The sequence below is a fragment of the Carassius carassius genome, chromosome 47 (genome assembly GCF_963082965.1).
Source record: "Carassius carassius chromosome 47, fCarCar2.1, whole genome shotgun sequence".
Taxonomy (NCBI): Eukaryota; Metazoa; Chordata; class Actinopteri; order Cypriniformes; family Cyprinidae; genus Carassius; species Carassius carassius.
In genome coordinates, this window is record NC_081801.1 from 3,088,134 (window position 1) to 3,101,190 (window position 13,057).

General features: G+C 33.5%; 2 protein-coding genes across 8 annotated transcripts in view; one reads left to right on the plus strand and one right to left on the minus strand.

Annotated features, from left to right (window-relative positions):
• The window catches only part of LOC132130933 (calcium channel flower homolog), a 364,794-nt gene that overhangs the window by 250,794 nt on the left and 100,943 nt on the right, over nucleotides 1–13,057 (minus strand). The gene's annotated exons all lie outside the window — the stretch shown is intronic.
• The window catches only part of LOC132130911 (protein Shroom3-like), a 61,027-nt gene that overhangs the window by 16,575 nt on the left and 31,395 nt on the right, over nucleotides 1–13,057 (plus strand). For 5 of the 7 annotated variants that reach the window (XM_059542777.1, XM_059542784.1, XM_059542780.1 and 2 more), the window contains one exon: nucleotides 1,291–1,445. In XM_059542777.1, the coding sequence (XP_059398760.1) occupies nucleotides 1,291–1,445 (155 nt within the window). Of the gene's footprint in view, nucleotides 1–1,290; nucleotides 1,446–5,323; nucleotides 5,508–10,282; nucleotides 10,422–13,057 lie in introns of those variants that run through there. The other 2 variants (XM_059542782.1, XM_059542783.1) reach the window with 2 other exon arrangements.

Here is a 13,057-nt window from a genome sequence, read left to right on the forward strand (position 1 = left end):
TAAATATGGCTTGACATTCAATTTAAGTGCTGAATTTTAATAATAATGTATATGACAGAACTAAAGCAAAGCTAATGACTCACTGTTTGTGGTTTGCTTCATGCTAACTAATCGTTTTGGCTATTTCTGTATTTTGTTTCAAACAAGTCCTAAACAAAGTCAGAGATGAGATTTTACAGAGGGGGAGTTTCTACATCCTTTTCAGTCCTGGAACATGTTTATCATTTATATACTAATAGCATTTATTAATATTTTGAATTGGCTTTTATTTTTATTTGTAAAAATGTTAATGTTTGTGCTTTATTTATTTAACTTGATTTTAGTTCAAATTTTATTAATTTTATTAGTCTAAAGTTTATTCTGATCTTACATTTAGTTCACCTTTTAGTAATATAGTTAGCTTTATCTTATTTTTAATATGAATAAATCCTGTTTTGTGCTTTTGTCATTGTAAGTTTTAAAAAAAATTAGTATATTTCGATTTAATTTTTATTTCAATTTTGATTTTAGTAATTTTAGTACTTCAGCTTAAACTTATTTAATTTCAGTTAGTTGCCAATGCAACATTTCTTATTTAAAAAAGAAATTCCAAAGAGCGCCATTTATAGAAACTCTATTTAAACGTCTTTGACACAAATCACAAGATCATTGAAATCCAGACTATTCCTCTGAATTTGTCACATGTACATAAATACATCGGTTTCCAGGGGGAATATTTTACTGTCACACCACAGGACTTTTCTTTAGTGTATTGGAGATCCGTCGTCAAAACAAATACACCTGAAAAACCCAGTACCTGCTTTCAAGAGTTCAAGAAAAGAGTGCATTAACCGATCTTATCTAACCAATTCTGTCTTTCTTTGTCCTCTGTGAGATGCTACTTGGGATTGACAGAGGTTTCTTTGTGTTTGTAATATCTAATCATTACATTTCCTGTGCACGAATAATGCCCTGTGCTCAGTGTATTGTTTAGAAGAAGTAAAAGAGTGAATGGAGTCCTCTTAGGTGCACAGTGACATTCTGTTGGGAGGATGTTGCTAAGCTTTTTATAACTTGTCCGGGCCGACCTGGACGAGAGATTGTGTGACCAAAATATTAGTGTCTGGGGACTCAGCGAATGTGTAGGTGTAAAGGTCCAAAGAAAACATTCTTTGAATTCTGGTTGGTTTTACTGGGGGCTCTGAGCGTCCATGTGGTTTTAATTTAGTTTGTCGAGCCCTCGTAGCCTCTGTCTGTTACTGCACAGAGCGCTCACGGTCTGTTTGTGTGTGTTTTCTTAACGTCCCGCAGGTAGAGGAGGGCGGGAAGGCGTCTCTGTTGCAGCACCCCCTGCAGGTGGGAGACGAGGTGGTCATCATTAATGAGTTGGAGTTGAGCGGATGGAGGCAGGAGGCCATATCTCTTGTTAAAGGATCGTACAAAACGCTGCGGCTCACGGTGCGAAGGTAAGACCAAGAGCAGCTCACTTCAGTCCCATAGTGCTCTGGGGCTGTTAATTGTTTACATACACTACTGTCCAAAAGTTTGGGTTCTATAAGATCATTAAAAGAAGTCTCTTCTGCACACCAAGCCTGAATTTACTTACTTATTTATTTCTATCGATTTTGTTATTTAAAAAGCTTACCAAGGCTGCATTTATTTGATTTAAAATACAATAAAACCTGCCGACCATAAAATATTTTTAATTTTTAAAATATCTGTTTTCTGTTTAAATATATTTTAAAATGTTTTTTTATTTTTGTGATGCAAAGCTGAATTTTCAGCATCATTCCTCCAGTCTTCAGTGTCACATGATCTTCAGAAATCATTCTGATGTGTTGATTTGCTGCTCAAGAAACATTTCTGATTATCACTAATGTTGAAAGTTTTGCTGCTTCATATTTTTGTGGACACTGATACATTTTTCCAGGATAATTTGATGAATAAAACATTCAAAAGAACAGCATTTATTTGAAATAGAAATCTTATGTAACATTATAAATGTCTTTAATGTCACTTTTGACCATTTAATGAATCCTTGATGAATAAAAAAAAGTTTAATTACTTAAAACAAAAAAACTCCATGTCCATTTAGGTTATTTATAATAGTTTATTGACAGGATAGCAGAGCTGTAGATCCTGAGATAGCTTTTTTAGTTGATTATTTCCAAATGCTCTTTGTAAATGCAAGTCTTTCCTGTCTCTCCTCACTCACACTTGTTGACCAGTGGTTTTATTAAACAAATGTAATGATGTTTGAACATAACATTTAGAAGAACATCAGCTGAATTCTCTATTAATGTGGCAAGTCTGCAATACAGTTGTTCGTGACTGTTTTATTGCACATTTCTGTGCATTTTGTAGGGGTTTATGGTGTTACTAAGTGGCTAATAAGTTGTTTTGCAACTATTGAACTTTTATTACATTTCTGTTGCAATAGAAGCACCTTTGTAGAGTTAAATCACTATGCACAGCGTCTGGTGGCTTATGCTTTTTTAAATTAAAAGTAAGACGAATTCTGGGGGAAAAAAACTGAAGACTGGAGGAATGATGCTGAAAATTCAGCTTTGATCACAGGAATAAATTACATTTTAAAACATACTCAAACAGAAAACAGATATTTTAAATAGTAAACATATTTTATTTTATTCAAAATTATATATATCTATATATCTCCTTCTGATAAAGACTCACATATGGTCTAATGCTGCCATTAGACCTGTGGCCTGTCGACCCGGTAAAAGCGTGAGTTTTGTTTTTGAGAGCACATGCGAGCGATGCTTGACACATGATATGGGCCTGAGTTACAGGTGAAATTGGCAGGTGTGGAGCGTTGCCATGGTGACAGGAGGACGTGTATGGCGAGACCTCTAGGGGGCGGGGCTGAGCACACACACACACACACACACACACACACAGATATAGGTTACAGAGCACTGGCATCACTGACAACACAAAGACGCCTGTGTTCTCACAGGAGTGAGCAATGGCGTGTGGTTTACAGCATCGCATGTGTTGTGGTTTCAGTGCTGGTACACAGTGATCTGAAGAACTATTCAGCCATCCGGGGCTAAAACTGATACTTCACTTGTTAGTGTTTTTAAAAAATATGTATGTAAGGGTTAACATATTACATTTTGATATTTATTTTATGTTTTTATATGATTTTCATTTTTGGGTGAACTATCACTTGAAGTTTAATGCACATTTGTTATTTAACTTAAAAAATACTAAGAGTTTGCACTCTGTCCTGTCAGGTTACTAAAGACTGCTGTGTAGGAGAAAAAAAAAGATAAGTGTTTAAAACTTAAGTTAACATATTGATTTGTATTTATTAAGAAAAGCATCATTACTACTGTTAAGCAAACATCTGAACGAACTGTATTCTTTATTTCAAAACCGAGCACCTCTTATTTTCTTCAGAAAATTAATTTCTTGTTTTTGTTAAATGTTTGATTAATCATAATTAATTGTTTGATTAGTTGCAAAGACACTTAAATTATTTAGTTTGTAGTTGCGATTAACCCCCTTTTTAAGAATTAATATGTATTTATTCATTTATTTAAATGCTGTTATTTCTTAAAATAAAATAATTGCAACTGCATAGTAGAGAAATCTAGAAAAGCAAAAAATTTGCTGTTGTAATTTTCACTAATTTTAAAGCATGTAAATTATATTTAATATAATATAATCTATATTATATTTACATATTATATTTACATTATAGATTTATTCATTCATTTGTTTATTTACATGCTGTTATTTTCTAAAATACAATAATTGCAAATGCATTGTAGAGAAATGTAGAGAAATTAAATTTCAATTATAAAAATAAACCTCATTATTTATTTTTATTTTTTTATTTGTTATAAAATATTATTTATTATATTTATACATAAATATTTATGTATGTAAGTTTTCAAGAGAAAACCGTTTTGAGAGCGAGTGTGAGTCTTTGGCATGGGGTGACAATGACATCTGACACTGCAATTTACACAGTGAGGTGCGCACACACACACTCAAACACACAGAAGGCCCATCTCAGCCTGGATAATGCTTATATAATGGGAGGCATTGTGTCACACCTGGTTGTGTGAGGACGATGCTGGTGTCGCGTTCATCCAGACTGACTCCAGATCAGAGGTGAGAGAACACGGGAGAAATGTGAAAAGAGAGTTATTGCCTTTCCTATGTACAGATAGAGTATGAAGGAAACAAGATTTTGGGAGGAGATATTGAGGGCGGACTCAAATTGAAGCTACAATCTGATTGGCTGCCTTTACAGTGTTTTTAGTGTGGCGGGAAAATTCCAGGCTTCATTCAAAAAAATAAAAATACAAATAAATCCCTCATTTACTTAAGATATTTTGAAGAATGTTTTTTCCACACAATGAAAGCCAGTGGTGTCAAATATTGTTTGGTTTCCAATGTTCTTCAAAATATATCTTTATTTATAATTGGCAAAAGAACGTAGGTCAAACAGGTTTGAAAGGTTTCATGAGCTGCATGTGTAAGGCTGCATTTATTTGATCAAAAATACAGTTTTATATTTTAATATGTTTTGAATTGTAATGCATTCTTGTGATGCAAAGCTGAATTTTCAGCATCATTCCTCCAGTCTTCAGTGTCACATGATCTTCAGAAATCATTCTAATATACGGATTTGCTGCTCAAGAAACATTTCTGATTATAATCGATGTTGGAAAACAGTCGTCGCTTCATATATTTGTGGAAACCATGATGCATTTTTTTCCAGGATAATTTGGTGAGTAGAAAGTAAAAAAAAAAAACGAATTTATTTGAAATAGAAACCTTTTGTAGCATTATAAATGTCTTTACTGTCACTTTCAATCAATTTAATGCGTCCTTGCTGAAAAGAACTACTGATATCTTTTTTTTTTTTAAACTTTGGACCAATAGTGTATATAGAATACACAGAGCTCTGCCATAAAAGATCACCGGTGAACACAATCTTGTGAATGAGGATGTTGATTTACATATGAGTCCAGAGGTCAACCATCGGTGAGAAGAAGGAAAAGAATATACAAAAGAACTCTACACACATACACACACTCTTGGTGACTCCAGGTTTCCTTCAGTTGCTTTTCCCGGGGCCGTTTTCTGTGTTGACTCTGTGTGATCTCTTGCCTGTCATAGTCAAGTTTCAAAGACCCTGGTGGACCCAGCAACGGTCCCCATGTGGCCTATCACATCATCACCTTGCCATTCGGGAAGTGTTATACTAGACTAGGACTTGGGACTGTGTGTCAAAGGAGGAAGCTGTCGGAGAACGTCAGTTTTCGCAGATGTTACAGTGATGTGCAACTGACTTGGATATAAAGATCAGGTTCTTCACGAACATAAACAGACTCTATAAACATGGAGATCTTTAGTTGCGTCCCCAAAGCCTCTTACAGCTGATTAACAACTTCTAAGAGCGTTGATTCAAGCTCACATGTAGGCTTGGAGCGATCAAGTCTCAGTCCAGATTAGATGAAGGATTCAGAGGCCTTTGCTGAATCAGACAGGTATGTAAAAGGTAAATGATTCACAGAGGCAGAAATAACCATTCGTGACTAATGTGCTTGGGGTTTTGCATGCAAAGATGATTATTTTTGATGAAGTAGTGCTGTCATTATTGCACAGATGTTGCACTTTCTTTAAGGTGACTCATGTAGTTTATGCACCATTAGTGGCATCCTTTGGAATTGCTAAAATAATGACTGTTTTCAAACAGGTTCCCTCAAACCTTTATCTTCCATTAATTAGACACCTGAAACTAACACTTTTCGTTGAACTAATGCTGAAATGTATAAAGTGCTGCAGAGTTTATGTATTTTTGTAGGCCAATATGCAAGTTCGTTCCCTCAAAAGAAAAAGAAAAAGCTATTTGGATTTTTCCGTCCGATTTTGGATTGTTCCAGAAAGTAAGCTCTGTGAACAGCGAGAGTTTATGATTCTTACACATTTTGAAGCGTGGCTGACGGAAGAGCGTACGCTGCACAGAGGAGACGAATTGTTGAATTCATTGAGTTATTTTTGTTTTCTTTGCGTACATTCAAGTATTCTCATTGATTCATAATGTTACGGTTGAACCACCGATAGCAGATGGACTATTCTGATGATGTCTTTCATAGTTTTCTGGACTTTGACTGTAATTTACTTTACTTGGACAATCACATGATTTTCATCCAAAATATCTTAAATTGTGTTCTGAAAAGAAGCAAAGCTTTTACGGGTTTGGAAGACAGGGTTTTAGGACTCATTCCTGCAGCACTCTTTTCGTAAATGTATAGTCAACATGGAAGAAGTTAACTTCGTCTGAGATGTTTCTCCTAAACAAATGAGACCATACAGTAAGAGATGTACCATTAATGTGGATATCATAGAAACTTATTGCATTAATTCAGACATGATGTGAACAGCTTATTTCTCTTTTCTGTTGGCTTCAGTCTCTTCCAGACCTCCCTCCCTCTCTCTCCTTCTCAGACCCCTTTTCTCCTTCATAACCTGTTTTATGAGGGTGTGAGAGAGAAATAAAGCTTTCTTAGTGCTAAAACCGATAGCCTGTCCCAACGTGACACTCAGGAACGCTGTAAATATTTAACACTTTCATGTTAAATGATGCTTGTGTGCCAAGAGCCTCCGCCTAACACCTGCCCGCTTCTCTCTCTCTCTCTCTCTGCTTTATCCTCTCTCACCTCATTGAAAGACTAATTACAGGCTAAAGAAACACAAGATCTATCTGGAATGGATTCCGTCTTAGTTTACTGCATAGTGCACAATATTCTGTTTGTGAATGATAGTTTGCCCTCATATCAATTAAAGTTCAACACCATGTCAAGTCCAATTTAGTTGTTTAGCGCTTTTTACAATACAGACAATCAAACAACCGGCATATGCTATATAGTGTATATGTATATAAATTTTTATGACGTCTTAAATGTTTTGACTCTTGGCAGTCCGATCAAATAAGGATGTTAAAAATCAGAAATGGAAGTCTGGTCAAGTCCAGTGCATTGCATTGTGAGAAATATGTTGCTTCATAATTGGTGTTTTATTAATTAAAAATACTTTTATAATGCATTGCATATAAATGCCTCAAGTGTTAGCAAAATATCTAGATCAACCCAAAACTAAACCTTTCTTATTGAAAATAACTAGTTGGTTGACTTTGGCAAACACAGTAACAGACCTGTCCAGAGATGTGAAACGCAACCAAGACCTTCGTGTGTGTGTGTGTGTGTGTGTGTGTGTGTGTGTGTGCATGAAGCCGGAGTGAATTAGGATTTAATTATGTCCACTCAGTGCTTAATTAAACATTTGCACGTGTGTCATACCCTGAACATGTGCATGTGTGTGTACCAAGGGCTGTGGTTTAATAAGACATGATGCAGTAGGTGAGGCTTTACCTGACCACTCACACACACACACACATACACGTGTATCTGGACATCTGAACCTTTACATACTGAAACTGATCACATGCATATTATGTGGACCTGTTTTATTATGGGCTGAATGGGGCATTAGATACTGGCAGGCACCTTTGTGTTTTTTGTTGTTTTTTATATCAACACAGGCAAATGGATCAGTATTATTATGGCAGTTACACTGCTTGTGATGTTGCGTAATGCGTTTCGGTGCACTCTGCCAGACCACTATACAAATGAGAGCGAGAGAGAGAGAGATTGTCTTGTGCATTAAACAAACAGTGTTTACTGTGTGGCCTTTCATTTGTCCTGTTGATGAAGTTGTCAGAAACACTGAGAAATAGAGAGAGAGTTGGAGAAAAAATATTTAATTGCTTTGTACAAAGCTTTGGCTGTTTGATTGCTGTGAGATAACTGCATGGAGCTAAAGCAGAACCAGAACTAGTGTTTGAAGAAGAGTTAGTGAGTCGAGACCAAATTTTTCTATGACTTTTATACATGAGAGTTTACACTGTGTCTGAGAACGCTTCAAATCCATTGATTTTAATGACAGTCTTCAAAAATCACTTTGGATTTTATTTGATTATTAATCCATTTATGCATTCAGTCATTTATTTATTTATTTATTTATTCATTTTTATGTATGTATTCATTCATGCACACATCATTTGTATTATTTATGGATTAACCTATTAATTTATTCATTAGTTTATTTATTCATCTATTTAATTATTTATTTTATCTTTTTATTAATTTACATTATTTGTTTAATTATTAAGTCATTGTTTATGAGCTTATTTCATTTTTGTTATTTATGGATGCATTAATTAATTAATTCATTCATTCATAAACTTATTAATTGATTAATAATTTTAATGATTTATTAATTTATTTAATGATACATGTATTCTTTCTTTTTATGCTTCACTGCATAAAATAATTGTCATTTTGTCTGGTTTGTCTAAACATCCTTATTAATAAGGATTAATAAAAATAAAACATAAATAAAATAAAATCTTAGATTTATTTTTCTAGTATTATGACATATATATATTTTCATGATTTGAGAAAAATAAAATTAAATACTCAGTTTTTTTATTTTAAAGGATAAATAAACATTTATTTAAAAAATAAAAAAAGAAAGAGAAAAGGTTAAGAAAATGCAAGTTACATCCAAAGAAATGTAAATTCAGTAAAGATAATTGGATATATTTGCTGGAAAACCATACAAAAATCTTTTTTTTCAAATGTATATTAACATCAAATATGTTCTTATTAGCTGTTATTCTGTTGTTTCAAGGAGGGAAAACAAATACATGAGGCTGGAAGGTGTAGCTGGGACACTATCAGAGTCTATCACTATCATTACTGCAGCATCCGATGGGAACATCTCAGTCTGTAATTTTAACCCAGAGCTGTTCATTACTTCTTACTCCCCTCTGTGATGTGAACACCCTCCTCCACTTGTGGTGGTCAAAGTTTGTATGTTTCTATGGTGACGGGCGGCTCACACACAGATGCAGGGCGAAGGATTCAAAACAGGTGTGGAATAGGACGGGTTTCCCTTATTCCCACCTGTTAGAGAAATCCAAGAGCCTGCTGAATGAAATCCAATGCTGCTTTTTATACTCATTTTAGGCTGCTAATTCGAAAAATAGAGGCAGTCTTGCTCGAGCACGTCACACTTTCTCATGAATTATGATGCATTTTGTAGCATTTTTGTTTCCCTTAATCAGAAAGAAAAAAAAACTGACACAAAGGCACAGTTCCTGCTGTCAGATTACAGTATAAATATTTGTTCAATTTTTAACATTTTCACATGCATGTCAACATGAATGATTCTGAAGACTAATTATTTAATGCCTTATCCTGATTTCCACTTTCTTCACTCTTTGCAGATTGTAAGTTAAATACATACATTTTAAATATACTACTACTTGTCATTAAAACCTAACCTTTATCATATTTGACAGCTTTTTTTTTTTTTTGATTTATTAGGGCATTAAAGCTGATACATTTGGAAGCCAGTTTCCACCATGGTATACTTTTTTAAAAAAAATTATAAAAAGGCAATGCGACTTATTTGACTTTTTTCCTTCACAATTCTAAGTTTATATCTTACAATTCAATCCTTACCAATTCTGAGAAGAAAAAAAAGAATTTTGAGATATGAACTCAGATTTTAACAAGCAATTCTGAGAAGAGATGAAAAGTCTGAATTGTGAGATATAAAGCCACAATTAATTTTTTAATTCTGTAGCAGGAACTTTAGTCAGAATTGAGAAATTTAAACTTGTGAGAGAAAAAGTTAGAATTCTGAATTCATATCTCACTATTCTCACAATTCTGACTTTTTTCTCAGAATTGAATTTTCTCGCAATTCTGCATTAATAAAAAGTTGCAATTATCTTTTTGTATGTTTTTTATTTTCAGTGGCAAAAACTTGCTTAAAAATTGTAATTCTTATTTTGTGAAAAAAACTGTGCGTTGCGTGCTTGTGTTTTATTGATATTTTTTTAACTCCGCATCATCTAATTAAGTAATATTAGGCCTTTTGTGTATATATAATATACACCCTTTATTTCTACACAAGATTTATCATACACTGACACACTAAACCTGTGATAGAGAGTGAAAACGCGAACATGGACTCTGTTGTGAAACTAGTCACAGCAGGGGAAAATATTTAAATGTCCATTAGCATGAGCTTGAATGAGGAAAAGCGGCAGAACAAGAGGAGAGAAAAACAGAGAGAGCGCTGGCCTGAAGGCAGGACGAGAGGAACCTGCTCAGTGACATCATCTCTGTGGCTCTCATTCAGCCCTCTTCTGATTGGCTGAGGGGACGCAGTAATTTGCCTCTGATGTGTCACCAGTGTTTGAGAGCGAGAGATGTTGTTCTTTCCCTGTCAGTGTGGAGTCGGTCTGCAGTATGTTGCTCTTTTAAAAACAAATGAGTGAAGTTGGGATTTATTCCTTGAAGCTGTATTCAGAAGAACCATCAGCACAGGTACAATCATTCCTTTCACATGCTTGCATTTAAAACTGCTTGTCATGTACCTTTCTGTGTTTATGCAATCTTACCGCTGTTTAGTGAACAGTGTGCCTTTGTTTGGAATAAAGTGCACTGGATTTATTTAGCGTTATATAAATGAACACTTGGCAAGTCACAGCAGTGACTCAGTTTAAACTATTTCAAAACATTTTTTGAATACTCTGCATGCAGTTTAATGACCTTATTAATTGTGAGATTACATGGAATATTTGTGCAGTTGCAAATCCATTAGTCACACTTATGACTATTTAAATAGCATTTAAGCTAGCAGGTGCGTTTTCCTCAGTATTTGTAGACCGTGAATACTGCATAGGCCTATATGAATGAGATCATAGTGTGATGGGTCTGAGATTGCTTACTTGTTATGTTTTGCATAGAATTGCATATAAATTCCTGGTTTCCATATGCAAATGAAAGGCTTGTCTGTGTTTAGTTTGTTTTGAGTAGGCTACAAAATATGTTTCACTGATATGAATATTAAAAGTTGCTTTTCGTTGCTGTGTTTTCTGCTCAGTTTTAAGGTTCATTAGTTGTATTTTATGTATTTATATTGCGCTTTATTTATTTATATATATATATATATATATATATATAATGTATGTATGTGTGTGTGTGTGTGTGTGTGTGTATAATATTACAGATTGTTTTAAAGCAACTTCACATTAGTAAATAGAGTTGTAAAATTCAATTTCAACTGTTAAGCAGCTCTACAGCAATAGTTGCATTCTTCAGTTAAATTTAGTTAAATAACTGTGTCAAAGTTCAAAAAGACATGTTTAATGATGTCAGTAATCATTCACTTTTTCAAAAACACTCATTTATTTTTTTATACTGCTTATTAAATATGTGATACTATATATGTAAAAAGTCCAAAACAAGAAAAGATCACAGACAAAACTGACAATTTTATAATATTCATATAATCATCCTTTCAAGTAGATTCAGTTTTTTTTTTTTGTACATAGCTGGAAGTATTTTTTAATTGGTAGCTTGATTGTTTGAACTACTGTAAATTATGAGCAGCTTGTAGTTTGGAAAGCTAGATATTGTCTTTTATCTTGTCTAATAAACTTATTTAACATAAGAGGCAGAAGTTGTCCATGTGTAGTTAGTTTGAGTCGGCCGAGTCGTGTTGTGGTTGTGTTTTGCACCTGCATCTACATCGAAAATTCATTCGATTTATTGTCTGTAAACATGAGAGATTGTTAAACACTCGTAATAAACAACAACACGATACTCAAAAAACACAAAATAACATTCATAATCATAATAGCAATGGCTGTCTGCCATGAAGGAATGAGAAGTGTGTTTATGATTGTGTTGTTATAAGCGTTTTTGGCGTTGTCGCTGTAAACACACAGGAAGAGCCAGATACAGGAAGAGCTCTTCGTCCAGAGTGTAGTGAAGTCAGGTCACTGTGTTTGTTTTTAGGAGGCGTCACTAAAGGTCAGCATGTTCGGTTGTCACTTAATTTTTTAGCAAGCTTTGTTGAAGTTCTTCTGTGGCATCAAAGTACAAAGAACGCTTAATCTCTATCATCCAAGCATCATGTTTGCCTTTGTTTTTAATCATCATTTCATCTGTATCCCTTTGTTTCCTTCCTCTGCCGGAGTATTTTGTGTCTTCCTGTTCTCCTGTGATATCAGGTTCCTGGTTTATCCTTTCATTCGGGGGTTGCATGCAGAGTAGATGAACTGAAACGCTGTCCTCCAGTAGCCCAAAAGATGCAACCGAGATTTTCTGCATACATTTTCATGCATAAAATACATTAATTTACACTTAACTTTATGATAAAGGGACTGTAGAATATAAACAAACACACAATTTTATTTTTCTCATAATTATTATTATTATTATTATTAGAAATTGTTGATAAATCCAAATTATTTTAAATGGTAAAATAGCATTAATGTAAATTATATATATGTATATAATGATGAATAATAATGAATGTGTGTGTATGTGTATATATATATATATATATATAATGATGAATAATTATATAAAAATTTTATTGCTAAGTGACTACAGTAATTCAGTTTTTATAACTAATAAATGTATTTATCTTATATAATAATATTATTTTTGTTATAATTTAATGAATCCATATTCAATTTCTTAGTAAATAACTAAGATACTCTACAGTAATTCTGCAGTTTATTTAAATGTAATAGAATTATAGCTAAAATGTAATTCTATTAATAAAAGCTTATTTTCTATTCCTATTCTTATAAATGGTCAATGAATCCAGATTGTATCATTTCTGAAAACGTAAGTAGTTGACCCTGCATATTAATTGCATGTAATTTATGGATTTTGCTATGCATGCTCTTATGTGCATCTGTAAAGATATTTGTAGAGTGACGAATAGCTATATGGTGAAATTGCTGTCATACCTTTTAGAATAATCCAGATTTATCCACATAAGAATGATAAAAACTAAATTTGTGTTCGTATGAATGTTTTGTAAATCCGTTGTAAAAAATAACACAATTGTTTTAACACCATTATTAATGAATGAGAACCAATGTAAGCGAGTTCATGCGGTTCAATATTCGCCACCACAAAACAAGTTTATTGTATTTATATGC